The 27473-nt window shown below is 38.8% G+C and overlaps 2 protein-coding genes and 2 long non-coding RNA genes across 5 annotated transcripts; 2 read left to right on the top strand and 2 right to left on the bottom strand.

Moving 5' to 3' along the window:
- The first annotated feature begins 668 nt into the window (after positions 1-668).
- Positions 669-10897, top strand: LOC132915215 (gustatory receptor 5a for trehalose-like). Of its 2 annotated transcripts, none has more exons than XM_060974949.1 (10): positions 669-849; positions 5709-5953; positions 6491-6722; positions 7207-7342; positions 7977-8173; positions 8263-8354; positions 8668-8888; positions 10163-10331; positions 10475-10564; positions 10650-10897. In XM_060974949.1, the coding sequence occupies exons 2-10, from the start codon at positions 5747-5749 to the stop codon at positions 10707-10709; spliced, it is 1404 nt and encodes a 467-aa protein (XP_060830932.1). In that variant the 5' UTR covers positions 669-849; positions 5709-5746; the 3' UTR covers positions 10710-10897. The 2 variants fall into 2 exon arrangements, with proteins under 2 accessions (XP_060830932.1, XP_060830931.1); XM_060974948.1 differs by having other exon boundaries at positions 8245-8354.
- A 1384-nt stretch (positions 10898-12281) lies between these two features.
- On the bottom strand, positions 12282-20890 carry LOC132915214 (gustatory receptor for sugar taste 64f-like). The gene is made up of 11 exons (XM_060974947.1): positions 20050-20890; positions 18402-18469; positions 18162-18309; positions 17485-17603; positions 17013-17207; positions 16344-16453; positions 15756-15926; positions 15301-15473; positions 15024-15186; positions 14852-14941; positions 12282-14526 (listed from the first exon to the last, which is right to left on the bottom strand). Exons 1-11 carry the CDS (start codon positions 20154-20156, stop codon positions 14428-14430), a joined length of 1443 nt encoding a protein of 480 aa, XP_060830930.1. The 5' UTR covers positions 20157-20890; the 3' UTR covers positions 12282-14427.
- Positions 20891-25155: 4265 nt separating this feature from the next.
- LOC132915051 (uncharacterized) lies at positions 25156-25864 on the top strand. The gene is made up of 2 exons (XR_009659766.1): positions 25156-25597; positions 25666-25864. It is a non-coding gene; the product is annotated as an uncharacterized LOC132915051 (long non-coding RNA).
- LOC132915048 (uncharacterized) lies at positions 25839-26970 on the bottom strand. The gene is made up of 2 exons (XR_009659763.1): positions 26113-26970; positions 25839-26082 (listed from the first exon to the last, which is right to left on the bottom strand). It is a non-coding gene; the product is annotated as an uncharacterized LOC132915048 (long non-coding RNA).
- Between the last annotated feature and the right edge of the window lie 503 nt (positions 26971-27473).

The raw sequence follows: 27473 nt of genomic DNA, 5'->3' as shown, positions 1-27473 counted from the left end.
TATTTCATGTTATAAAGAAGACATTAGCCTAGTAAAATACTTTAGGATTAGCGTATGTTGTGATTTTTATTTACCCATACCATGTTTCAAGAAACGATAATTTGTCACGGTGTTACGAATATTTTAAACTTTTCGAGCTTCTCAAAATTTAGAATCTGGTCAAAAACATAAACAGTGCATTGCAAGCGATTAAAGGCTGTAAAGGCAATGTTTTCGTTTACTTATATGTTGAAAAAGATATTTCTTAATGAAATAAACTCGCGTATAATGTTGTTGCATTCCAAATTACATTTATTATTTTTTTCTCATTTACTCTCGTTTACGAAAGTTCCAGTAACTGTTGTGATCTTTTGATTTTATTAGATTAAATTTGTATGTACGGTAAAATGGAACTTGTTGTACTAGCTTGTAACAGCATAAAGCATCGGTTGACTAAAATTTTCCCTTCTTTTATAACCGAGTGACACCATAAATAAATGGAAGCTTAAAGCTTTTACGATATCGAAATATTTATGATGTCGAAATAATAACTGGTATACAGAGAGAGTTCTACAAATACAATTAGCGACCGTGTCTATATTCTACCACATAGTTGATTTATGCCAAGTAAGCGCGCGAAAAACTAGTAGTATAAGCGTTTATCTGATCAGGCATGCATGGCGCAGGTCCGAGTCTCTAGTTCACTTCTCCTGAATCAAGGAATTTTTTACGAGGTAGTAACACAGCGGTATACTCGTGCAGTAGGATACTCTTTTGTTCTTGTTAAAAGTCGACCTGTTGCATTCGCTTTCTTCATTTTCCATAACCCGGGACGTCCAGCATATTAGAATTACATAGATGGCTGATTTAGTAAGTATTTCGATTATGTAAATTTCTTTAAAACTGGACTTTGATTGACACTGTTAAATTGTTCAGACGTTCTTCTATCTATGTGGACGTAAAATGATATGCATTTTACACCATTTCTAATAATATCGTACGCACGTCGAATATCTGAAGTGAAAATTGCCGAATTTACAAATGAAGAAACATACCTTGCGTTGTAAAATTATAGAGCGAGTTACTTTTGTTTAAACATATGCAGATTTTTTCCACCGTGAACGAACGGCGTTTTATACTCGTTTTTTTTTTCCAATTTCTCGTAATTTCATTGACTCGACTTGGATCGTGAAAAAAAAAAGGAAGAAAAGAAAAGAAAGAAGAATGAGATAAGACGCTCGAGGGAAGCGCATTTAATTTTATGCGAATTTGCGATTTTCTTGCAGCTTATTAAGTAATCGATCGAACTATCTCGTTGAGTATTTGGAAATTAACGTGCTTACGGATACACCGTGGAATGATTTGTTGAAAAAATAAATAATTTAACTTACATGAAACTTTGTAAGACACGATATCAGATTTTTGTGCAGTTAGATTGTGCTAAAGATTTCCTCGTGTGAGAATAATAGCTTCGCGATATATATCAACGTGTTTTCAATTTTGGAGAAGCAGTCAAACGTCAAAAGTTATGAAAAGCATGCATTGAATATTTATCGGAGTTTGAAAACAATTGTTTTCGCTTGATCTTTATTTTGAAGAAAATTATAAAATTATTTACCAACCGGTGCGAGTTACTAAAAGTGAAATAACTTGTGAATTATTTTTGGCTAATTGGTTCGCGATATTTTTCTATCAAAATTCGAAGGTAATCAACGGCGTTTCTGTTACTTCCAATAGTGTGCCATACTTTTTTTTTTATTATATATCAAAACGGATAATCTAGACGATTTCAGTGACCTCCATCGCGAGGTTACTCGGCCATAAATAAGGGAATAAAACAAGGAGTCTTACATTATAATAATACTGCACGTGTATAAGTATACAACGTTTCATTGTCTTATATCATGTGATGTTGTTGCAGGCTTTTCCTAGCTTACAGTAGTATCTTTCGATATTCCCCAAAGGTGTAACTCGATGAAATGTTTATTAGAAAGATGTGTTGATATTAAACGTGTAAAAAGAGAATGTTAAATTTAGAACGTCAAGCGTCCGGAGTTGTGCCGCCTACGCCTCTTATCAACTCCTCCGTATTTTTTTCCGTGTCGACAAAAATTGCGTGTACACATATATAACAAGGTGGAAATAGGAAGAGGAAAATCAAACGATCAGAGATATTAAAAAATCGGCCGAAGTACCCCTGTACGCGAGCAAACCTCTGTACACGAACGAAAGGAGGTCAGCCTAAGCAGCGGGGCGCACCGTGATCGTCCGCGATCCGAACGACACATGGGCGGCAATTTACCTCTTACAAGTCGCAGAGAAGAAGACTATGATATTCAGAGACGTAAACTGCGATTTTAGATAGAGGGTAGCCATTTCGAGCAGCTTCTACGGAGCCAAGAGGCCGCGAATTATCGAAGCACAAAAGTGGCTGTAATTTAAAGATAAAATTGGACGGGACACGTTTTCGTATAAACTTTTTTCCCTCGTGAAGCGGTCCCACCATGGCGCAACAATTTTGTAAAGAAACGTTTCTTTGCATTTCTAAAAATAACGACGAGATTCGAGTTATTGAATGGTACATGTCCTTGAGACACTGTGTGTGGCGCGTATTCCGAGGTGTCTATTTTTATCTGTATCTTTATCAATGTAAGTCTAATATCGGCGTGCTATTGAACTTGTTTGATAAACGAAGCAGTAATTCATAAACCTATATTATACCGGTGTAATAATAAATATCAGTTATCTATCCGTACGGTGTATTATATTAACAAGGGTACGTTCCTTATCGTATCATTATATTTGTATAATATATTTGTGTTGGTTTCGTGGCATTTCTCAGTATAACACGTTGGGGAAAGTTAGTACAATAACCTAGAAGTTAGATTTTCTAAATTCCGATGAAAATTATACAATTAATTTTACGAATTGTTCGAGTTACCTGCTTGTTCCGTGTTATCCAATTTTTTTCAAATATTCGACTTATTCGCGCTTGCACGGAAAAATTCAAAGCAAACAACGAAATGAAACTTCTCGCACGGATACATGCGGGAAATGTAAGGGACGATCCTCGAAGCTTTCGAAATAAGACGAAAGTTAAGAACAAAAAAATTGTTTTCGGCTTCGTTTTTTAGTTACCGACGATTAAATATCGGCCAAAATACCCCTGCACGCGAGCAAACCTCCCTTACACGAACGAAAGGAGGGGTCGGTCAGCCAGGGCAGTTTTATGTTCCCATAAATGTTAAATGATAAAACTGAAGAAAGGGGAAAGGTATTAAATAATTCTTCGTTTCTTCTTCGACAAAAGAGAAAACGTGTTAAACAATTCTCCACTTTTTCGCTAAGAATCGTCGTCGATAAATTTGCAATAGGTAACCGAAGTGTCTAGAAATTCTTTCAATTTCCAACGGAACGTTGCTGTCTTGTAATCCAATTATCTTCTATTAATAGCCTTCTTTGAAGGAAAAGAACGAAACACATCGGAATAGAAAAGCCGCAAATTAACAAGACTTTACAGTGTCAACACGCTGCTCCGCATCCTAGATAAACACGGGTCACCTTTTTCCCTGGAATATAATGCATCATTGGGATCGGCGGTTGTCCCGGGGCGTGCGTCACCACGCAGAATGTCCACGATGCTCGGCAATTAATCGAACTACAGCGAGTTCTACGAACGATGCCACTTTCTCCTACGATCTATCGAAATTTGTCGCGTGTCTCGTTAACGTTAACCGCAGCTCGACGTGGATTGGAAATAGGAGACGTTAGCTCGTGTTTCTGAAACGGCGAAATGCTGTTTCGGAGGACTGATAAAGCGTGAAATATTAGCACGATTAATACCACCACGTATAGATCGATGACACGTGATATCAAAGGTGTAGACTATAAAATATTATTTACTACCGTTGCTGTTTCGTTCTAAAAGATATATTTTAATTTATCTTTTGAGAATGGGAAAATTCTCGTCCCCGAATGAAATTTCACTTCTCATTTGGATTTCGCTAGAGAACGAACGACTGGATATACGAACAAATAACTTGTAGCTTCGTCTCGTTCGTTTTTCGTTCTGTACAATGAAAAATTCGCGAAATTAACACGGTTCTATATATGCCGTTTTACATGTACGTCTGCGTAAAATTTAACACGCGTGATATCAATTTCCATGCTATAGTTTATACTATGGTTAGATGTTAGATTCAAATTATAAATCTACAGTGCATATATCTGTAAATAATAAATATTTAAAGATGCAAGAAATAGCGATCGGTCGTGTGTGTTAAAATACATTAATACAGCAAGTACACCGATAGCAGTCCAGTTGCAGAGAGAAATCGATAGAGTATAAGTCTAAATTTAAATGTGCAGACGAAATCAAATGCACGAACCTTTTAACAAACGTCGTTCCATTTTGTCGATCGGAACATTGGACAAGCTCTACGATAAGAGTCGATTCGTGTTTGTCGAGACGCGCAGGAAGTTTGTATTTTTCGAAGCGAAACAAGACCAGAAATATTACGTGAATTTCTCCTTTACCTTCCGTCATTCTCTAACGTTTCCGTCGCTCTGTATAATTTTGTATTACGTTAAATGTACTTGATAGAATTCTAATTCCATTTCTAAGAAATTAACTCGACAGGGAAGATGAAAAACAAAAGACCAGACGTATCAGATAAACCGCCTCTTTATCATCCATATTATCTAACATTTTCATTAATGTATGTAAATTTGAAATACGTTAAACACATTCGATAGAATTCTATCTTATCTGCATGAAATTCAGGTAATAAAGCAGCAAATAAAGGAATACGTTAATTATTATTTGATAATGATTATGAAAAGCGAGCCTCGTCAAATTTGTCAACTTTTTAGAGAAGAATATATACGGTGTCCGGTAATTAGAAGCAAGGCTTGCAATATGCTGGCGTATCGATAGCATCGAAAACGATCTATTCGTGTCTTGATTTACCTATTGTTGAATCAAAATGAACTGCCTCTACAAAAGCAACATTTATCAAAGCTTCGTCAAGAATGGCTCTCGTTAAACGACTAGCGCTATATTTCCCCGTTTTTCTTATTGTCAAGATTGATAACGGAATATCGCTGATTGCTGTCCAGACGACGTATCAAAATGATTTGAATCTAGTAACAGCAGCGGGTAATATCGATATTTTTAAGAATTCCACGCGTTATTTGCTTTTTTTTATTTAGACCAGGCATCGTCTTCGATGGTTGAGCCACGTCGTTCGACAAATCATAATTGGAAAATGTATAATTCTCCGAAAGCAACCTTAGACACGTGACTAGGTATCGCGGCACATTCACAGTTTCCATTCAACTTCGTTTAATCGAACACGATCTCCTGCGATACGACTAAAGATAATAGGACAACTATCGTGTAATATGATCGATACTCTTTGTTAAGAAAAATTGAAAATTAGATATATCAGGGTGTTGCGTATTTCGTGAGCTCGGAAAATGACAAGAGTCGATAAATGTCGTCTTCGTTACGAGCACACCCATTGAAATATCAATCGTAGAAGCTTGACGCATAAAACGACGAAACGAAGTATTTAAAATACAGGAGAGAACATAGAACTGTGAGAACGTGGCGAGAAAAACACGGGATAAAAGGTTATCGAATACGAACGCATCGATCAGTTGGTTAAACTACGTTGCTGCTATTATCACTGCATCGTCGTCTAATAACTGCGCTATTATTTCGACAGGATCACTATTACACGATGTAATAGCGATACGCAAGAGCATGCAGGAGGATCGATGCATGATGTTAAAATCGAAAGGAACGTCGAGCGATGTACCCCTTAGAAGCAAAGCTTCCAGCTTGAGGGTTTGGTCCTCCTTTACGTATCGCAAGAACGACAACGACGTCGGGGAATTAAGCACGAATCAGGAAAACGATCTATCCGTTGGAAGAATTCGAGATGGACAAAACTACACGGCAGACTTCAACGTGAGACTTTACGTGTTAATCTCGAAAGAGAATATGCTCGAAATAATGAGAATTATGAAACGAAAATTATAAAAAAATGTTACGAAGGAGCGAGTAGCTTCGCGTGAAATTCATTTTCTCGCTAGAAAAAAGATGAATAGAGCACGTTCTTTATATGAACTTTTCTTCGTTATCTTTAGGTTCGCCCCGTTGTATAGACAATAGGCAAATCTTTCGCCAGATGACAAGAGCCTAACTAATCAAAAGAAGTAACTTTTGCCCGAGAACTTATTTTTTATCTGCTACAGCCCGCGAGTTGTAAATCAACACGAAATCGCAAAATAGCCGAATTTTCAGCGGTCAGTCTTACGGCTTACAGTTAGAATTTGAAGAGCGAAAAAAATCGCGTACCTATCTACGTATGCTCTACGTATCTTCAAAGTTTCATAATTTTCTGAGTTTCCGGATCGAGGATGTTCCATCGTAAGAGATACTCGTTCGAGATACTCGGACGAGAAAGACAGACGAGATATCATCTATAAGTTTATTCTCTTGCAGACGATAGAGAGCTTTCATTGCGCAATCGGGCCTGTTTTAAGCATAGCCCGAGTCTTTGGTTTATTTCCAGTGGCTGGAGTCCGGTCCGTGTCACCCTCCAAACTCCAGTTCAAGACATTTTCGTTCGTCACTTTTTATTCAGGTTTCGTAGCCTCGATGATATTCTTTATGACGATCGTATCGGTGCTTCACATGGTGAAAACTCTTAACGCTAGTACGATCCAGACACGTGGTAAGCACCGTTCATTATTACTCCGTTACATTTGCGTCTTCCACTTAATAAAATGTGTAACTAGATGAACAACTTTCCGATAGACGCATTTCCTATTTTCTAATAGTTACGTGATTTATTTCTTGAAGCTGGGCTTGCGTCGGTCCAGTAGTGTATCTCGAAAGTGCGCCGATCCAACCCAGCATTGGAGCGTAACTGGAGCATGCTGTTTAGCATGCTCGTTCCAGTACCGCTCGAAAAGATATCGACCGCTCAGAAATCTCTCAAAAACAAGATGAAACCCGAGAAAACATCGTTTCCATCGATTTTTTAACGTGCTCCTTGAAATAGCTTAATTTCATCCCGTGAAGCATTCGCGTGCCGTCGCAAATAGGACAGATACTCGGCTCGATCTCGTTTAGCTGGCTTCAAGGATTGTTAGTTATCGAGGAATTATAATTATATTCGAGGCGAGATAAACCGACGACGTTGTATCGTGTTGCAGGTGGCATAGCTTCGGCGACGGTCGGCGCAGTGTTCTACGGGAACAGTCTGGTGGGCAGCGTCTTATTTTTCTGGCTGTCGTCACGCTGGGTACCTCTTCAGTCGGAATGGAGGGCCATGGAACGATGCATAGACAGGTCGATATCTCGACACTCTTGTCCAGGTTCAGAGCTTGGCACGATTCGCGAGTTTGCTAATCGTCTTGTTTGTTGCTTATCTGCCGTGCACGCGAGCTTGGATACCCGTTAATCGGCACCGCACTGGCAAATTACAATTGGTTTGTTCTACCGTGCAAATGAGATGCCAATAGATTCACCGATAATCCGATGCAAACTTTTTTTTTACGATAGAATATTCTTCCGTGTATTTTACAATTTGTTGTTGGACGTTCTTTCTCTAATCGTTGATCGATACCGAGCTTGAAGTTGCGCCGGATCAAAGAAATCGTTAGAAAAGACACTGACTCGCTCTGCAGCTTTACCGGAGCCAGGTTTGTGCGTAACGCAGTGATAACATAGCGACTCGGAAAGATTTCGGAAGAATTCGAAATCGAACATTCGTTCAGAATATCGCCGATACGATATATACGAAGATAAGTCGCAAATGTGGAATAGAATTTTCCTGTCCAAGGTCTCGTGCTCGACAACATAAAGTTGGAACACGTTCGGGTTACTCGACGAATCGTCAAACTCTCGGACACGAACAAACTAGCTCGATTTATTCTTTCACCGCAACGCAGCCTCCTTCCATTTATCTTTTTACGATTTACAGCAACTGCATAGAACCGACGCGGCTGCGATGGAAATTCTTCTTCCTAAGTTCCGTGATACTGGTGTTGGCTCTGGTCGAGCACATCCTAAGCATGTTCAACAACGTCGATGGGTACGACTGGAACGCATCGAATTCCACGTTTCGCAGCTTCCTGGAGACCTACACTCTACGCTCGCATTCCTTCATCTTCGACACATGTGAGATTGTACCGCTTAAACGCAAAAACCGAATGTCAAACGTTACGAAGGCAATGACGTCGTTTAATCAGCGTCACGTTCGTTTCCAGTGAACTACAACTTTGCCTTCGGATTGTACATTTTCGTCGTTAGCAAACTGGCCACGTTCACTTGGAACTTCACCGATCTTTTTATCATGCTGGTAAGTAAAAGTGGCTACTTTTTACTATTCTCGTCATTTTTAGCAGAGTGTCATTGTTTCGGACCTTCTTTGGAATTTTCTTCGAGGCAATAATCTGATCGGTACTGATTTGTACTGATTCTTCGTATGCACAGTTACCGTTACTTGCAGCGTAGAATATATCTTTCTCAAGCCAAAATACTTGAAATTGTACGAGTTGTACTTGCCCGAACAAGATCTTTTTAAAAAGAAAATTTATTACTATACGATAAATACTGAATTAGCAACGTATACGACGTTTCAATAAGATTAATCCTCTGTTTTTATTGTTCAGGTTGCTACTGCTTTGGCCGAAAGGTATAAATCTTTGAACAAAAAGTTGGCAGTGACGGTGACCAAATATCGGCCGATATTCTACTGGCGCGAACTTCGCGAACACTATGCGATCTTGAGTTGCGTTGTTAAGAAGGTGGACGAGCACATCTCTCCCATAATCCTTTTATCCTTCGCAAACAACCTCTACTTCATCTGTCTTCAGCTATTAAACGGACTGTCGTACGTATACTCGATTTACAAGGCACGAAGATGCCACGCTCTTTTCCACCTTTTTTTCCAAAGAGAAATTACAACTGAGAGATCTGTCCTCCGCATAAATTACGATTTGTAATAATCGTGAAAACGGTCCAGTTAAATCAATCTCGTTTGATATCCGCCGATTCCACCAAGAAGTTTCCACATATTGCTTTTTCAAAATTTGTCGGTTCGGACGCTATAGTAACCGTGGAAATGGAATTAACCTTGCAAATTTTTCAAACGTAATTATCCAGTGCCCCGCCTTTAGAAATTGCCCTACCTATCATATCTTGGATACGATGGATTTGCGTAATTATTCGAAAGCATTTTCATTTCGCCTAATGACATCGGGTTTCCAGGACTCAGCCGCTTTGTAGTTGTGACTCGCCCCAATTGGGCGAGGCATTTCGTATTAGAGAGAAATAAATGTAACGCGCGCTGACAAAGGAGTAGGCCGATACGTGTTCATTTAGACGAGACGCTCGTAATTGGCAGTACGTATAGTCGCGTTCTATTGACATCAAAGTGCTCGGCTTTTTAAAATATTAACGAAGTCGCAAGTTTTGATTGCCGGTAATCTCCCAGTTTAGCTGATTGCCAGATCGGTAAAATAAACATGACGAGCACGAGCGAAGTCAGAGCGAAGGATCGATGATACGTCCAGCTCGGTTGGCAAAATAAGAAATGTTTATATAATTTTTGTCTTTCCTAATAAAAATAATCGCGCCGGAGCGCAGCGTTTCTCAGTTTCTCGTGGGAATTTTCGATTATTCGTCGTTTTTACGATGGATGCGTAAACATAGGAAGCCCCGTAGCGGAGCAGCGATGCGATCTTCCCGTTAAAATGACTTGAAGTCCAAGCATTCGATTTACGTTTCAAAATTATCCGTAGCTTCGTACTATTAACTAATTATCTGCAGAACTAATTATATCATATTTTTACAGATGGTTTCAAATTACGTAATGTGTATTTATTACGATTGAAGTAATATCATGGTTTTACCCGTAATTATGTACTTGTCACAATCTGTGCGCCCTCTCAACGATCGTTTCTTCTTCCAAAGAAACACGCACAGAGTCTACAACATCCGGCCATCGATATATTATAAAATTTAAACAAATTTACTGCGCGATTAATTACACAGCCTCTTTTCTCGTATACATAGCTTAACGAGAAGCATAGAAACGAATAGTTGATTACGTAACGTTCTCGATTAACTTGTTGATTAACGTCGTTGTTCTATTTTTGTCAAAAGCATAGCAGAAAAGAGCAGCCCATTGAGCGCGGTTTACTTCTTCGGCTCTTTCGGCTTCCTTATTATTCGCACCTGTGCCGTCACCTTACTTACTGCCAGGATACACGATCAAAGTAAAGAGGCCTTACCCTATCTGTACAATTGTTCCACATCCAGTTACGGCATCGAGGTAATTATCTTTCCTAGCTGCATATTTCGTTGCTTGGAAAGTTCAAAATATTCTTTCGTACGTTTTGGACCGAAGTTTTTCTTTTATTCTGAAAATTTACGTTTATTCGCAATGAATTAAAAACGTACATTGTCTGTTCAAAGGCGCAGAGATTGCAGTATCAACTGGCGACAGACGAGGTAGCGTTAACTGGATTACGTTTCTTTTCGATCACGAGAAATTTTATGCTTGCGGTAAATCAGTACATCTACGTACATCCAAATATAATCTCTAAGATCTATGGTACAATTTATTAATAGAAAATATATGGGTATACAGGTGGCCGGAGCAATCATAACGTACGAAGTCGTGCTTCTGCAGTTTGTCGATGGTAAATAAAGCAAAATTCAGTGATATCTATTTTACGCTACTATCGATCTGTTTGTAATTATATTTTTGATAATATTGTTGTTACTACGTATGCAATTCATGTTTTAGCCTATCTCTGACGACATTTCTTGTTATTTGTACATACAAAAATATACAATTACTTTATTTAAACGTGACGGAGGTAGTTATTCGACCAGTTTAGCCGATTTCTCTTTCAATTAGAACAATTAAGAGCCAAGTGGGCGAGAGACGTCGTACCACGATAGATACGTAAATGTTCTTCTCTCTTGGAGAGGGGGTTGATGCAATGACAGACGTTAATACTAGACACAATTTCTCACATTCTTTTCATCCTCTTCTTTATTTTTCTATAAACGATAAAATGCGTGTGTTACAACTACATACACCTGCACATTTCCAGAATAACAATTTCAACTTCGAATTTTCAAGGAATATCAAGCAATTACACAGAGTTACTTCGTTACTTTTTGCTCTTACTCTTAATGCAAAGATTGCGAAGCTAACAAAATAACAAACATTAGTCACTCTTCCGTAGTTACAATCGTTACAATCGTTGTATTTCTTATTCCCAAGTAATACCAAACGTAAGATTTGTTGCAGCAATATCCTTTATCGATATATTTTATAAGGAAGTTCAACGAATAACCGAGATTACGGTTTGCTAGTGTGCTCCAACGAGATGAACTACATCACAGAAGAAGGATCCTGTCGAAACAAAGGAGCATTTAGTTAATTCCACTTGTATGTTAACCGGGACGAACGATGTTCGACATCCATAAATTAAATTGTTTATTATTATACATAACGGTGATCGAAAGATATTTAATAAGAAAAAAGCACGTGACTGTTGCGAATATGGTAAAACGAAGTTAGTGCAAAATATTTTTATATACAGAGGTAGTTATCGATGTAGCGTAGTTATTATACATAGGTACGAGCTTGAAACTGTCTTCCGCCGTCCACCGTATTCCTGACGAAGGAGGAGATACGATATCGTGTATAATTCGAAATGCGGCCCAGCTATATTTTATCGTTGATAGCGGTGAACGCGTTAAAGAATGACTCAGACAACGGATTGATAAGTGAAGTTGGAAAGTATACGCCGAAGCAAGGAAATTATACTACTTATAATACATACGTACATATGTACATATCTACATGTCGTAAATTTTACACGCAATATAACGTTTTTATAATTTGGATCTCGCGAAAAACCATATTCTTCGACGAGTAAGTTTTGTTTTCCAGCATTTGTGACACGTTTATGCAGGACTCCTAATACATATAATGTAACAATATAAAATACAATACAATACGGTGGAACTCCTGTTGCAATTACAACCAATTGGGAAGCAATTTTTTCCTTAGCGTTCAATTCGACTGAACACCTGGGATAAATCGAAATAAAATGAATACGATTTGTGTCTGAAGGTAACTTCATACGTAGAATGCAAAATCGAGAAGACAATATCGTTCAATGCTGCTTCTTTTTAACGAAATTAAAAAGATCAAACCTATGGTTGTCAGATCTTCTTTGACAGATGTGTAATATTATTATGTATTAATATAAACATATGTATATTCTAATACTTGGCGAATAATAGTTCATATTAATAATAGATGATATTGTACATCATATTATAACATTTTTACCACTGAAAAGCTACGGCACAATTTTACATTACTATGCTACATACAAGCATTTATTAATTACTTTATCCCTAACGAACCTTATATTTTTGTACTTTTTATTCCATTATATATATATATATAGTTCGTTTAAGTTACAGATTAATTTGTTCGTGACAAATTACGAATTGATTTGTTCAAAACAAATTTCACTCTGCTTAGAACAAATAACTGGACATTTCAATGCTATAACAATTTTGTTATTGTAACTGCATCGACTGATTTCTGGTTGGTATCCACAAAACAAGAACTTTTAATTTGTTTTCGCGACCAATGATGATTTGGTACTTACCCAATTTAATTGATTGTACGTTATCTCTACGATTCCAGACGATCCGTTTCGATTAATTCGATCAACATCGAACAGTGCTAAAATTATACTCGAGAAACGTTATATATTACAAGATAATATATTCAGTTTATTCGATATTCCGTGACACTCTCTATTAACTAATCGAGTAACGCCTTTACTATCTACTCGGATTATACTCTTATTACTTCTGGTGTTAACGTTTCGTTCAATGTACGAAGCATTATTTTGTGCAAAGAGATTTTGCTTACCGTTGCGAAGCTACGAGAAAAACATATCGAAAGTTACTCGATAAATAAATAAATGGACGTTCCCTAATTTTTAGGGTGGAAAATTGTTAATTACATATAACACGCATTAACTATACAAAAGTCTGTTTTCAAAGCAGCACTCACGGAACAGTTTTCCTATAAATTACTACGATATAAATCATGATGAAACATAAAGCATAAATTACTTGAAATGTTGTATTGTATGTACAATGTATATACATTGTGATTTTTCAATTATTAAGCCCAGCGCTTCTTAAACTTTTTCCACTCGCCACCGCATTTTGCCTCGGGAAAATTTGACGCAATCCCAGTTATATACGTAGAAAGGTACATAAAATAAATATACAAACGAAACCATTAATCGATAATAAATGAAGGAAGTTTAATTTTAAACAACTACTCGTTACGTTTATAACTTTACCACGCATTACCACTTATTGGGACAAAGCTAAATTCCAAGGAAAGGTCCGTCTGAACGTTCTTTTTTTAAAGCTGGTGTTTTATACTTGTGTCGATTAATAACTCGGCGAATTCCTCGTGATCCTTCAACGTGAGGTGACTTACGTGTCTCGTCTCGGTGGTGTGTGGCAGCTGCAAAAATTTTCACGACCCCGTAATTCTGTAACGCGACCCCGTATTGGGCAGTGGTTTAAAAAGCCCTGATCTAGCCCTGAAGCAAACGAAAAGGAAGAAAATAAGAGTGAAAATAAATCAGGGAGAAAATAAATCGAAGAACAATTGTACGATACAATGATCCGAAGCAGTTGGAGCAAATTGAAGCGAAAATGTTTTACCAAATTTAACGAAAACCGTTTAAGCAGAACCACTCTGATGTTGATTTCGTCATCTAGCTCAAAGCCTAGACCTACATCTTGTTACGATGTCTCGTCTCATAGTGCTTCGCTGTGTTCTCAATTTCGATGGAAATAGCGACGTCGTTGTAAGATTTAGCGTGTAGTTGCAGATCTTTGGAAACGATATTTATCGTCTGCATAGATGTGCAGATTCTTATGCGTTTATACGACATACGAAGATTCGGAAAATGTGTATAATAAATAAGAACGTACAAGACAGTTTTGAACAGGGGAAACAAATCTTCGCTTAAGCTCTGTTTCCTAGTATCCCGTTTGTCTATAAATTTTAATTTGCATGAAAATCTGCGGTCCATCTAATATCAATTTCCACGGAACGTGTCTTTGTAGAAGAAAAATTTCGTTTTCAGCGTCAACTTATCTCTGGGACGAGCGTAGGTCGCCCTACTTCTACATTCTTCACACTGTGCACTTATATACAGCGGCTTGGGCAATAAGCGCTATTCTATTTAAGATATGGAAATATTTATAATGGGAAATTGTAAAGCAAGATGTTAAGGCTGGATGGCGATAATGTAGGTGAAATTCCTTGTAAGCGCGTCGAAAGATGTTTGAAAACGCGGTTACTTCACCTCGCACACGGTACTGTTCGACACTTCACTTTGCTGCGTTGTGTTGAACTGCACCAGCACCAATTCGTACGTGACTATGGTTCCTGCTACCTGAAACAAATTTTCAATCATTCGGCGAACGCTATTATCGCCAACAAACACGTGCTGGATATTCGATAATCTTTTTAGCGATTGTTGGTGTGATCCACGCGAAGCGAAACTGATCTGGCGTTTTCACAAGCTTCTCGCAAGTGTTTGGAATCGTGCAACAAAACACTTCAGGTCAGCCTTCGCAGTTCGTTTATAAATTATACGGAACACGATACACGTTCGTGTCTGTCTTTGATTCTCAGGACACGTAGCTTATACGAGGGACAAACGCGTTATATTACGCGCTTTTAAAATCGTTATCTTACGTTATATATTTTATACGCACTGTTAATACGAGGCTCCTGGTCACCGAGAAGAATTTCATGCCCGTCAAGCAAATATTATCCGTTGTCACTTGTGCCAGGAATCTCATCACCTACGAGAACGATAAAATGATTACACGCGCCATATGGAAAGTCAATTAAACGGGCCGATAAAGGCGTGAATGGAAATCTTACTTCCGTTGAGAAACTGCTTCCAGAAACGCTGTATAAGATCGGGGCCGGGAGTAACGACTCGTCGTGAATCGTTGCGGCACACAGGGAGACCACTGTCGTTCTCGCCAACAGGAATCCAAAGGAAAAGCCGAAGTAGATTTTCTCGATAATGCCTCGCATCGGGCTGCTTTTTAAATGTTCGATATCTTAGTTAGAGGACATGCTGGCGCGGAGGGACGTCGTCGCATATCGAACGTGCGATAATAAAAATAAAAGAATGATATTTTGTCGTGCATACGTGAAAGAGAAAAGTAGTTGTATGCAGATGAAATACAGATCGGTAGCGAAAGAGAGAAGAACCATAACGGAGATATGGGAGTCCAGCTGCCTTGTTAGCGTTGCCAAGTGATTATATTCGCTCCTTGCCTCGGCCCACCACCATTCGGGCATTGCCTTAACAATGAAATGATGCTAAGGACCAACATTCGTTATTAAAAACTGTAATATTTTCTGCGCTACTTAATTCAGCTAACAATATTATAACGATCAACGATATATATACGATATCTCGCGCAGTTAGTTTTCTATCGAATGATATTCTGTAATCTGCAAAATAACGATAGTTACTTAATTACGTGAAATATTTTGCTTCTTTCAAACAATAAGGCACTTAACGTGCGAACAACGAGTAAACGCTTAACTTAACGATGAAATACTCGATTATACGTGTATAAATACGATGCAGTCACTTACCTTGCCCCTTATAGAATTCAGACGACTGTTCAGTTGACGAAACTGATCTGTCAAGGCGATGCTGATCAGAATAAGAAACAGATCGACAAAATTCCACGAGAAGGTACTGAGAATATTACAGATGTCCACCAATACTCCTTTCCACAAACTGTACTGTATCCTAGAAAATATCTGGCCAACACACGTTTCTATTTACAATGTTTTCCACTGATCGAACAACTTGCAGTATTTTTTTTTTAAACGAACCTCGAGTTTCAATGAAAATTTTGGATTACGCATTTGCACATGTAATATAAGCGAGTTGTACGAATAATATGTAATAATAATAAGCTATTCGAAAAATTAGCAGGAAGGTGAAAACGGCGATAAGAAATATACAGGAGAACGAAGTAGCCCGGAATATGGTAAATATAAGGAAATAAAAACGCGGATACCATAGAGTACCAAAGGATCGTTGAAAGCTCTTCAGCTTTCGTGGATGGAACTTTTGTGGGAATAAAAAATAATAACAAAACACGGCCCCTTCTAAAAAAAAAAAAATATCAATTTGTTGAGAAGAAAGTTGATAACAAGAGAAATAGGTGTTACCTGTGGAAACTGCATCTGGAAATACACTCCAAGTATATCCTCTTCTGCTTTGTACGCGGCGCATTCTTTAGCTTGGATGTAGCCGTGGACTATCGACAAACCGTGTTCAACTGTTGTAACAACAAATCGCAGTACATCGATTAAAAGAAAGCAGAAAAAATATTAGAAAATATAGAACTCTCGGTTTAAGGGAACGATGTTTGGCGGGGCAAAGACTAAAACCGAATGACACGGTAAATGCTAAGGAAAGGGGAGAATTTATGCGAAGATGAGGATGAGGAGCGTACGTAGAAAGACGGATGAAGACAACTGCGGAAGAAAGAGACAGGCAAGTATCAAGGGATCAAAAACGGTACAGCGGAATGATTAAAACACAAAGTGTAATAAACGGTATAAGCTTACCACGTGTTTCGGTGTATCCGAGTATCAAATAGAGGAAGAACGTGGAATGAAACAACAACAGTTTTCGTTTCGCAAGAGCGAGGCGCGGGAATGCGCACGGGAACGACAGATTTTGGGAGAAAGAAGTAAAAGAGAGGTACATTTTGTGCGAGAGAAACTTGGAGACTTTGAAGCACTGGTTGGAGGGATTGCACGAACTGTGACTCCTAGGATCAGGTTAGAATCACGCGATAAATAAAATAAAATAACGATAAGAGTGTCACTTACCTAATGCAATCATCATCACTACTATGGTCACGATACTAAATTTCGTGGCCAGGGTGATTTTCGAGATTCTTCTATGCCTGTGCGAAAGCTCTTTCTCGAGTTTCTCCCAAGTTACCATCAAACAGGGCCACTGGATCGACAACTTTAGGAACAGCAACGAAGCGATCAAATTCGTCCCATTGAATACGAACGTGGCTTACGTAAATAAACGATAAAATATATTACTTGTGTTGTAACGGATCAATGCTATAATAATTATGTTATAATAATGTTATAGATAATGATCGATCAATTTAATCCACCTATTGTGTTCGGATTCATCACATTATTTACATATGAAACAGTCGTGTTTCTAAACCAACGTAATCTTTTTTTATCGATCAAATTTTAGTGAAATAATTGCAAATTTTTATATGTAAATATCTTAGAATATTTGAACGAAGTAAACGTAAAATATCTTCAAAAATCTTACTCATTTTCGTGGAATTTACTCCGGTCGCAACTATTCTCAAAATGTTAAATATCGTCATCACCGACGAACCAAAAATTGACATCGCACAATATACAAATTTCGGGCTGCGCCAGGTGAACCTAGACGTAAAGAGAATCGCGTTAATAATTAATGTTTCAACCATTTGTACTTTTCGAGTGACATTACGCATCCAAATTGTGCCAAATATTCGAAGCAACCTTGTAATAAATCTTGTAAGTAAAAATATCTTCGATTCTGTTGAAACTATCTGAAAGATGTCAGCCCATCCGTTCGTTTCAGGTTTCGTGTTCAGCTCTATCGCTCAGAATTATTGATTGCTTGGAATATATACAATTCCCTACAATATAGCAACTAAGAGCTCGATGCAAGAGAATATAATTATAGCGTACAAGACCGGAGATAAGAATGCAACAACACTCCCTGTAACATCGCTATGGGACTAAAATACGAATAAATTGTTGTCATACGTAAAATTCTTCTTTAACAAACTTTTAATCAAGTTTGGTGTCGGTGAAGTCTGCGTCGATGATCGCAAAGGGGTCCCCAATTGTTGTCTACCCGGCTATCTCATAAGTTAGAGGCACAATGGACGCAATGGACACAATCGTGGAGGACACATGGAGTTTCTAACAGATCATCGATGGGAAAGAGATTACCTGAGGTACGACGCATCGGAGTTGTTGATACCGGACACAGGAAACAAGGAGAAGCATTGCGCCAACATGATGATCGGCCTCATAGACGCGTGTAAGCTGTCGGTCTTTGGGTTGAAGGCGCTGACGGAAGCTGCTACCGGCTCCGACACTGAAAATTTATTTTGTAAGTTCGATTGGAGATTCGTTCGACCCGCGCTCGATCATAGGTTTTTTGTTATATGAGCAGTCCTTAAAATTTACTTCCGATAGTGTCTATCTCCGTCTTCAGATTGTCGAATTTGCCAAACTGCGAGCTACTCTTGGGTGACCTGAAAATTTCGTTACTCGCGTTAGCAACAAATACGACATCGACTATACGCGGTGATTCTAACAATCATGCTCGGTTGTATCTCTGTTTCAAACGTAATTGGAGAACATCATAGAGAAATTGGTAAAACAATATGTATCATAGACGTTTATTATGTATCTATCCGTATACTTTTGTGAAATTATTACTTTCTTCCTTATACCTGCAACCCACTCGTTATCTAAGTTCGTAACGGGCCAATGTCTAACACGATGGTAACATTAGAATTAAAAATAGATAGTTCCGATATTAAATCGTAAATTTCACATTCACTCGAGGCGATCGAGGCGATCAAACAGCACTTGACACAACAGAGGAACACAGATATCCCGTCCACGTAAACAGGCGACTTATTAAAAAAGCGAAATTAATCGAAGCGTGATAGATTCGCGTGAAATGTTTGACCGTGTTGGCGATCACGATAAAAATGATAAAAACCTTCCGCGTGAGGCGTCGCGATCGACGGTGTGCACGCCGAAGGATCGCATGGTGAACAGAAGATAAACTCGTTATTTCCGAGCTTTATCATACGTCAAAGGATAGGTGGAGGGTGTTTTATAGACAGTTCTAGGAAACTCAATAAACGTCCGGTTGAACAACCATTGGAAAGTTTGTTCGTCTCAATGGGGCTAACGTGAGTGTTAGCAATTGTAAAAATCCCTGACAAAGAAGCGATTTATTCTCCTTTCTTACTCGTCCTGGTGTAGGAAAGCAGGATTCGTATTGTTGTAAACCTTTTTTTAATATTCGTTTCACATCCCCCTTGACGTTCTTCTTAACATTCTCGCGATATCGTCGGAACGACTAGCACAATTTTCGTGAATAATTGTTTGTAAATTGTTAATCGTTGCTGCTACGATATGGATGCAACGATTATTTGCAGAGTTTTGAAACCTTAGCTACAAGAATACGCAATGAAAAATGGAGGAAAAATTGACACTCTTCAACGCCATTTCTTTCGCAACGTTAAAATTTATTGCACAAGACACGTTTATATCGCATTGTAGCGTGCTTAACGACGGGAAAGAGACTCCAAAGCGAAGGTATAGATACATTTTACGAGAGACAGTGCGTTTTCCTAGATGTTGGTAAAAAAATTGGACGGATGAAGCCTCTGTAACGACAACTTGCAGCTATTTCCCGGAAACAATAGATCGAATGATTCTAGAAATCTATAGGAATATTATACAATGGGTCGAAGCTTTTTTAGAGAATAAGAAAGGCGGATAAAACTGCGAAAAAATCTGATGAAAATTCTTTGACAATTTCTTAATATTATAATTAGGCAAGTAAAATTATTTATATCGCTGTATTATATTTCGTATAAATAATTATATTAACGTGTATTATATCGACATTATTATTACAATTATAATATAATATATAAATTTTTAATACAATATTATTTCGTAATCTAAAGTTAAAGAAAAATTTCCCTTCACGTTTTAACTCGTATATTTAATAATGTTTAAAAATCACAACTACTAGTAATTACGAGCACTAGTCGATGTTCAATAAATATACGAAGTTGCAAATACTTACCTAACATTGATCAATAACGCGTTCTGATATTTCACGGATGGCAAATTCAGCGGCCGCATCCCGTTTACTTTTTTCCCTGTATTATCGTAATTCGACATGTTATTCATAGCATTTCGTCAAAAAACATACATCTCACACGATACGCATGCCACCGATCCGCACTAACTGCAATTCCAACGTGTACGATATCAGCGAGCCATTGTAAATACCATTGCAGACACTTTACCACCATCAAACATATTTATATACGTGAAAGAAGCCGGAGGACGAGTAAAGGACACGTCGAAAGGTATAGTTAATTAAAAAGCGCAGCTGAATACGAGCGAACACTTTACAGTAAGCGAAACACGACGAATACGCGCACGTTACGTACAATATGACACGACAGGGTTGTAAAAGCCGACTAATTGGGTTACGATCGTTGCAACTGAGCTAAGTATAATCGAGAAATTGTGGAAAAATTAAAAGGGGAGGATTACAAACGCGGGGTATCACATGACAAATGTTACTCCCTTGGCTGTGTGGAACGTGTCAGGAAATGAACTGAAAGATATACGAGCCGCTGGCACGAACTATATATCTCATAGTTTATACATATAGATCGCGTATAAACTATGACAGAGAAATAACAGATATGCACTACTGGCTGTGTAGGTCTATGCATGAGCGGACATTTGACACACTCGTCGTAAATAGTGCTCGATGCTCGCTTATCCTAGCCATTTGCGGGTACTCAACTTTCCGATTTTCCCCGGTCACGATCTTCCTTTGCATTTCAACGAAATTACACAAATTCCACAGAAATCACATCTTCGGTTTGCCTGATGTTCGCCACCGTTCTTCGGTCTCCACACGGAATCGCTACACACCGCTGCGCTAATTGCCATTATCATCTGCTTCTGCGCAGCAATTACATCCCCGTTTTGGCTGATGTTGCTCGCTGCTCCCCTCAGTTTTCAGACAGGGAATCGCCACACTGCTGCGCTAATTCGCGTATCATCTGCTCCTGGAGGTGCGACGGGCTCGCTGCAAACAGCGCTGGATACGCTCGCTCATCCCAGCGAGGGTACTCAACTTCCGGATCTTCTTCGAAGTCGACGATCTTGTTTCCTAATTTAACGAGAATTCCTCTTTGAACAGAAACTTTGCATCTTCGCTTTGGCCGACCCTGCTCGTTCCTCTTCGACTTTCAGACAGAATTCCAACGCTACCGCGCTAATTCGCGTATCGTCCGCTTCCTGACTTCATCGAAGACACGATATTCGATCGACTATCAGGTGAGCAAAAGGAAGAAGCACGGAGTTGTCGTTACCTTCGCATTTAATAGATGCAAATTTGTTGCTTAGCTCTCTGTTCTTACGCCTCCGAATGCCACTGTCCAGCGCTATTGCGTTGGATGCTACACCGACAACGTTAATTGGCAATTCATTGTTTTTAAGCAAGATTATCGTCGGTTCGTCGTGTTTCTCATCATCGATCATCATTTCATCGTTTCGTGTACGATCCGTTCGATATGAAGTCCCTCTATTGGAAAGTTAATATCGTAGATAAGGAAGGATGATGACTGACGCAAATTCGAGTGTGTGAATATGTCTTTGATAAAACGAGGAAACCCTTTTTATGAAAAGATAGTGGTAGATTTTATATTTTAATATGGAACGTACCGTACAAAGCAAACTTAATAAAATTCGACAGTCGTACACGGTTCCCTCGTACAGCATAGAAGCCGCCAAACTTTGTAATACGATTCTATTCTACCGTGATGCTCGAGATCGATCGATTTTACTACTCTTTCCGCTGTAAAGCTTCTTACGTAAATGAAATTTAATAAAATTCAGTTTATTCGTATACGTACGCGAAAAGTTTGCTCGTTAAACGTAGATTCTATCAAATTTCATAATTCTATTTTGCTGTTTTATAAAATTAATATATTAATATATTTGGATGCAACGTTTCTTTTCGTTAGGTAGCGTTTATCGACGAAAAGCCAATTTTCATTTAATGTTACTTTCATAGTAATACGTACAATTACGTATTAATAGCTTGATTCCGAAAAGAAACGTCGAGCGACGTTTTTCTCGTTTCTTGTTTTCGTGCTGTCCACGTAAATCTTTAATAATTCGTTACTGTATTCATCGGTATAGCGATGCATCAATCATATCTTTGCTGTCCCATCGTTTCGAAGGAATGCGTGAGAGAGTCGTGACGTTTAACACGTTCGCTACCGATCGTTGATCAGCCTTCCATCATCTAGAATACTATACATATATGCTAATAAATAATTTTCATAGAGAAGCTATTTTTATGCTATAGGTATTCATGTAAAACTTTATGTCTGTGAGTTATTACGAGAACTTCGACACAAAGCGTTCCAACGTCCCTCTCGTTCGACTCAGCGACGAAGAAACATCTCGTTCCAATTTATAAGAAAACATTTGCTCACATTAGACGACGAACTGGCGGCCTAAGAACCGTTGATAAAACTTGTCTGGACTTATGGGACACCGTTATGGGGCGCGGCAGCGAAAAGTCGAATGGCAAAGATGAAAGTAATGCAAGAACTTGCAAAAATCCTAAGAATGGCAGTGGATGCACCGTGATATCACAGAGATGAGGATACACGAGGAGGCTTAAAAATACCAATCGATCTCGAAGAACGGTCCTAATGAAAATTGGCATTAGCGTGAAAGCAAATCAAAAATGATGAGAAAAATTTGCCAATTGGCAACCAAAGAGGCGATGGATGTTCCTCTCGAATCAAATGCTGCATCGATATCGCATAGCAAGATTTTAAAGAGGCGATAACGACGTACGTGAAACATGCGTGGACTCACAGGCGGATCGCTGAGAACGCTGAGAACGCTGAGAACGCCGACCAACGGTTCGAACGCGGTGGGAGGATCCTTCGATAGAAGAGACCGAATCATCTTCAACAGGATCCAGATTGGTCAGGTGAAACTTATTCGCGAAACCTCCATCCGGTTGCAACGCGTGCCAATGTCTTCCTGTCGACTCTTGAACGCGTGTCGATCTTTCGCGAAGGAACCTCGCGAAACCGGGACGAAAAACTCGCCAGATCGTCATAAGAATGCTTCGGTAAAGTACGAGGAGCATTGAGAAGGCTTTCTCGAGAAGCTCGAATTTATCCAAAGCGATGAACTTTTCTACGATTGCATTTAACCGTCACTAATCAGCACAGTGCACGCAGCTAATAAGACGAACGTGGAATAAGACAATTGTGTAAAGAGAACACGACGAAGTACCGACTACCCATTTACCTCTTTTTACCTGTTCGACTTGCCTTTTATACCTACGTTAGTTAAGAAATTAGTAATATTTCATCCTTTTTAAACGAGAAGTAAACGTAAGCTCCAAGTTACATTAAATACATGGGTTAAATACATGCGATTAAATTTAGTTTCACATTCGCTCTAACGCACGAAAGATAGCAAGGTTCCATTAAAAGAGAAAAATAAAACATTAATTATCTTGATAAGATTGCGAGAAGCAAGCAACGTTGTTGATTGTATTAATCTTCCGAAGCTATCTGAATTATGTTTTACACGCTCTTTTGTATATCCTTGAATCTAACGCGGATATTCGTACTTTTGCCTTCCGATGAATCATTCTTCGTTTAATTGAACGTAAACCTTTCACATTAACATAAAAATAGCAGGCTTGACGGAGATCCAGAAGTCGCTTCGTGACAACATGATATTTATTTGAAGATGATCTATCAGGAATACGTGTATACGTCTACAGTATGTTGGAAATACAGTATTTCCGTGCTACTTTGAAATTTGCTTCCACGTTGCATGCTTGCGTGTACACGAATTACATTACACGCTGCTTACGAAAGCACAAATTACATTTTATCTCTGTGTACTTTATAAACAGTCTTAACTGGACCGATGGTCGGACGTACGAGCTTTTACGCGCGTTTAGTTGTTGAAAAGAAAAGAAGACCGATCAATGCGCAGCCAATACGATGTAAATACTTAAAGTCAGCGAAATGAAGGAAAATCCCAAAGAAGCGACTCGAATTGTCGAAGTTTTTAGAACCAATGTTTCTCGTTTAATTTAACACACGCGTCTACGTCGGAGTTCGCGTGCTACAGCCGATCGGTAGAACGAATGCGATCCCTTTGTCGTTAATCAGAAACGAAAAAAAAAAAAAAAAATTGGGAGGACACATGCTTATTAAGCGGTGTCGTTGATATTGATATCTGTAGGAGTTTAGATTATCCACAAAATCATCGCCTGCCATATTCCCGTATTAATTATGCATATCGTAGCAATTCTTGGTAATCACGAGGGGTAGGAAATTTCGATGGCTTTGAAATATATCGCCAAGGTCAACATATTTGGAACATTTTTCTTCCAATACCCGCAAAACGCTGCGATTAAACTTGGGTTGCGATCACGCTTCATTCTGGAATAGTAGGCAGCCGCGTTTTTCCATGATCCAACATAAACTGAAAGTAAATACTAGTAAGTAATAGCAAATATCGCGCGAGGAGAGAGGAAACACGACGAAACAAAAACAAATCAGAATCATTTGTAGTTTCGTACAAGCTCTAACGATGTTTATTCATCGCGACGTAGAGACTCGGTGCTTCGGTTTCTCTTTCATGTCAGTAGTATTCCGTATACATAGGCGAACAAACGACAAGCTGACAGGCTGTGTAAACGGAATTTTTTCCATTGTCAGGCCGCTTGCATTTGCTTGCAATGAAAAGGGGCGCGTATGTGGACCTTGTCTCGTAATTCCGACCCACTTTAATATCCTTCCCTTTGTAGCCTTGGATACCAATAAACGCACCGCGCCGTGTATCGTGTCCTCCAGAAGATTGCAACTTCGAAATTTCTTCTTTACGAAAGGTACGAGTTAGAAGCAATATCACTGTTACCGCGAACTTTTCGATAACGTCATTTTCACAGGAAACCTTAAAGCAATAGAGTTGCTCAAGCGTTACTTCTGCAAATTGTGATTATATTTTCCTCGAACGTTTATCTGCAACAAAAATCCATGTTTTACGTTTCACGTGTATGTATGTATATATGTATATACGTATGCATATATCTCGCGAAGAAGAAGAATAAATCATAGGAGATTATCACCGAGCCCAGTGTCAGCAAATTACATTTCATTTCCAGGATACAATTAGCAGTCATATTGCGATCAAATATTCATGTTGCGTGAAGAGTCGCCGGACGACGATTGCTTTAACAATGGTTCTCCGGGTGGAATGGTTTCACAGGGTGTAACAGCTAAAACAAACAATGAAAAATATTCGTGTAAACATGCGCTCTATCTGCCTTCGCTATGAGATTTAGCGAATGTTAAAATAAGCGGAGCAAACTTATTAAAAATGTCGAGACTAGAGCAAGCTTTTCAACGAACACAGGAAACACCAGAAATCGATTCCTGCGTCGACAAACGAACAAACGGTTTATCGTCTTCGGTTCGTTTATTTGTTAAGCAACGGGTAGAGTAAAGAAGATTCTTTCAAATTAACGGAAGGACTACGGTGTGTCGATTCTGGCGGTAGGACATTTGACGAAGGCAGACAGAACATATTTATTATTATACGAACATTTTCCATCGTCTTTCAGGCCACGAAGTAGGTTCCACGTGTTTTGTTACATCCTGTACATGCACTCCGGTTTGTTTGCTCCGATTATATTTGCTGAATAATCGTAGCTGCTTTCAAAGTCAAGATGATTATCATGGAAGAGCAATTGGAGAGAAAAAAGCAAAAGTGGGATAAAACGAGGTGTCGGCCGAATCACACGTACGAATTATATTTATGTTCTGTTCCCATATACGAGTGGCATACTACATTGTTACAATTGTGTTTATTCGCTAGACACAGTAGTTTTAAATAATGAACTTAATCGCGAAGGCCGTTATTGTACATGCTCGTACATGCTCCGACAAGATTTTTCATCGATCGACATTTATTATTTATTAATAATAGTCTGGTCGTATCATAGACCGTTATCTGTGCTCGTGTCCTTATCGCTAAAGGCCTCTATACACGTTGAACCACGTTGAACCACGTTGAACCACGTTGATCAACGTTGCGGCGCATACATCGGCGCTTAGGTCTCATGATTACATGTTACGAGCATGTAATTTGGTATCGGCGGATCACCATCAAACAGCAACTTTTATCTATGCTTGCCGTCTTAGTTGGTGAGCAAATCCCCGTAGACACGCGGCTTTCAACGCGTAGAGGGCGCCATCGATACCAAACATATTAATTTACATTAAATAAATAAGAGACTCTCGTCCAATGAACAGACGCTTATCCAAACGAACCGCAATTAGTAGTAGCTTTTCCGTCGTTAACTAACGCTATCCCAAGTTTCAACCCCAACAATTATTATCAAAATTTTCTTCAAAATTTCATGATGTTTAACGACTAACTATTACGACGATCAATTTGTCCTCTTGACGTCTCGTAGACGTCAGAAAATAAAACGGAGCTGATAATTGGGACTGTTACCGATATCCGAAGCGAAATCTACGCTACCAATGATCCAAACATTCGTGTAAAAATCGTTCGCTGGTATCTTCGTCGGATTAACCTCGAAGAACGTATCTCGTGAAGATTTCTACGCGCGTTAAAACGTGTTGCGGTGCATGTATCGACATTTAGGTCCCGTGATTACATATCACGATGTGTACGTAGCTCGTTATCGGCGAATCGGCATCAGAAGCAACTTACATCGGTGCAGGAATCGCAATCCCGCGTTAGTCGGTAAGCTAGATTCTATTTGGAATGGAAATTTCAACGTATAGAGGGCAGCACCGACATTGACCGTGATTGACGGTACACCCTCGTCGTTGTATTTCGTTCGTCGATCCTTGGGCGAAGTTGAAACGATCGAAAAGCAGAATCACGCGATTAATCATCTTCTTGGCCATTTCTGCTTTTCTTGAATTTTGTACGTTCTATAACCAACGTACCTCCTATCGGAATATAATCGAACATTTTCAGACACGTGTTTCAACGTTGGTACATCGAGAAGAGTCGGTAAAGCGAAACTGATGCAGATTTTATGAACTCTGAACATCGCAACGTGTTTTAACGTCTATAGGGACCTTAAGAAGAGATACATTTCGAATAATTATTGGATTAAATTATGTATAAATTACATAAATTCAACTTTCCCCTCACCGGTACAATTAAAATGTAAAACATCGTTACAAGCTTCGAGTTGGAATTAATTTTCTATTACTTACACGGTTATATTTATCCCTTAGATTAATTACCAGTTACATACGCTAATACTGTTAGGAGCTCGATGCTGTTTACTCGTGTGCCTCGCCTCATTTGGTAACAATATACATACATACATAAGTTTATCGTATTTAAATTGTAGCAAAAATCCGATATACGTGAAACAATATCGTT

Source organism: Bombus pascuorum, chromosome 16 (assembly GCF_905332965.1).
Source record: "Bombus pascuorum chromosome 16, iyBomPasc1.1, whole genome shotgun sequence".
NCBI lineage: Eukaryota > Metazoa > Arthropoda > Insecta > Hymenoptera > Apidae > Bombus > Bombus pascuorum.
This window is presented reverse-complemented; position numbering and strand designations above follow the sequence as displayed.

Coding starts and splice junctions, on each gene's coding strand:
- LOC132915215 (XM_060974948.1), top strand. CDS start 5,747: ATGCAGGAGGATCGATGCATGATGTTAAAATCGAAAGGAACGTCGAGC. Junction 5,954..6,490: donor ACTACACGGCAGACTTCAAC/GTGAGACTTTAC, acceptor ATTCTCTTGCAG/ACGATAGAGAGCTTTCATTG. Junction 8,174..8,244: donor TTCCTTCATCTTCGACACAT/GTGAGATTGTAC, acceptor TCGTTTAATCAG/CGTCACGTTCGTTTCCAGTG.
- LOC132915214 (XM_060974947.1), bottom strand. CDS start 20,156: ATGAATAACATGTCGAATTACGATAATACAGGGAAAAAAGTAAACGGG. Junction 17,604..18,161: donor TCCGATGCGTCGTACCTCAG/GTAATCTCTTTC, acceptor CTTTACGTCTAG/GTTCACCTGGCGCAGCCCGA. Junction 14,527..14,851: donor CCAGGAGCCTCGTATTAACA/GTGCGTATAAAA, acceptor AATTTGTTTCAG/GTAGCAGGAACCATAGTCAC.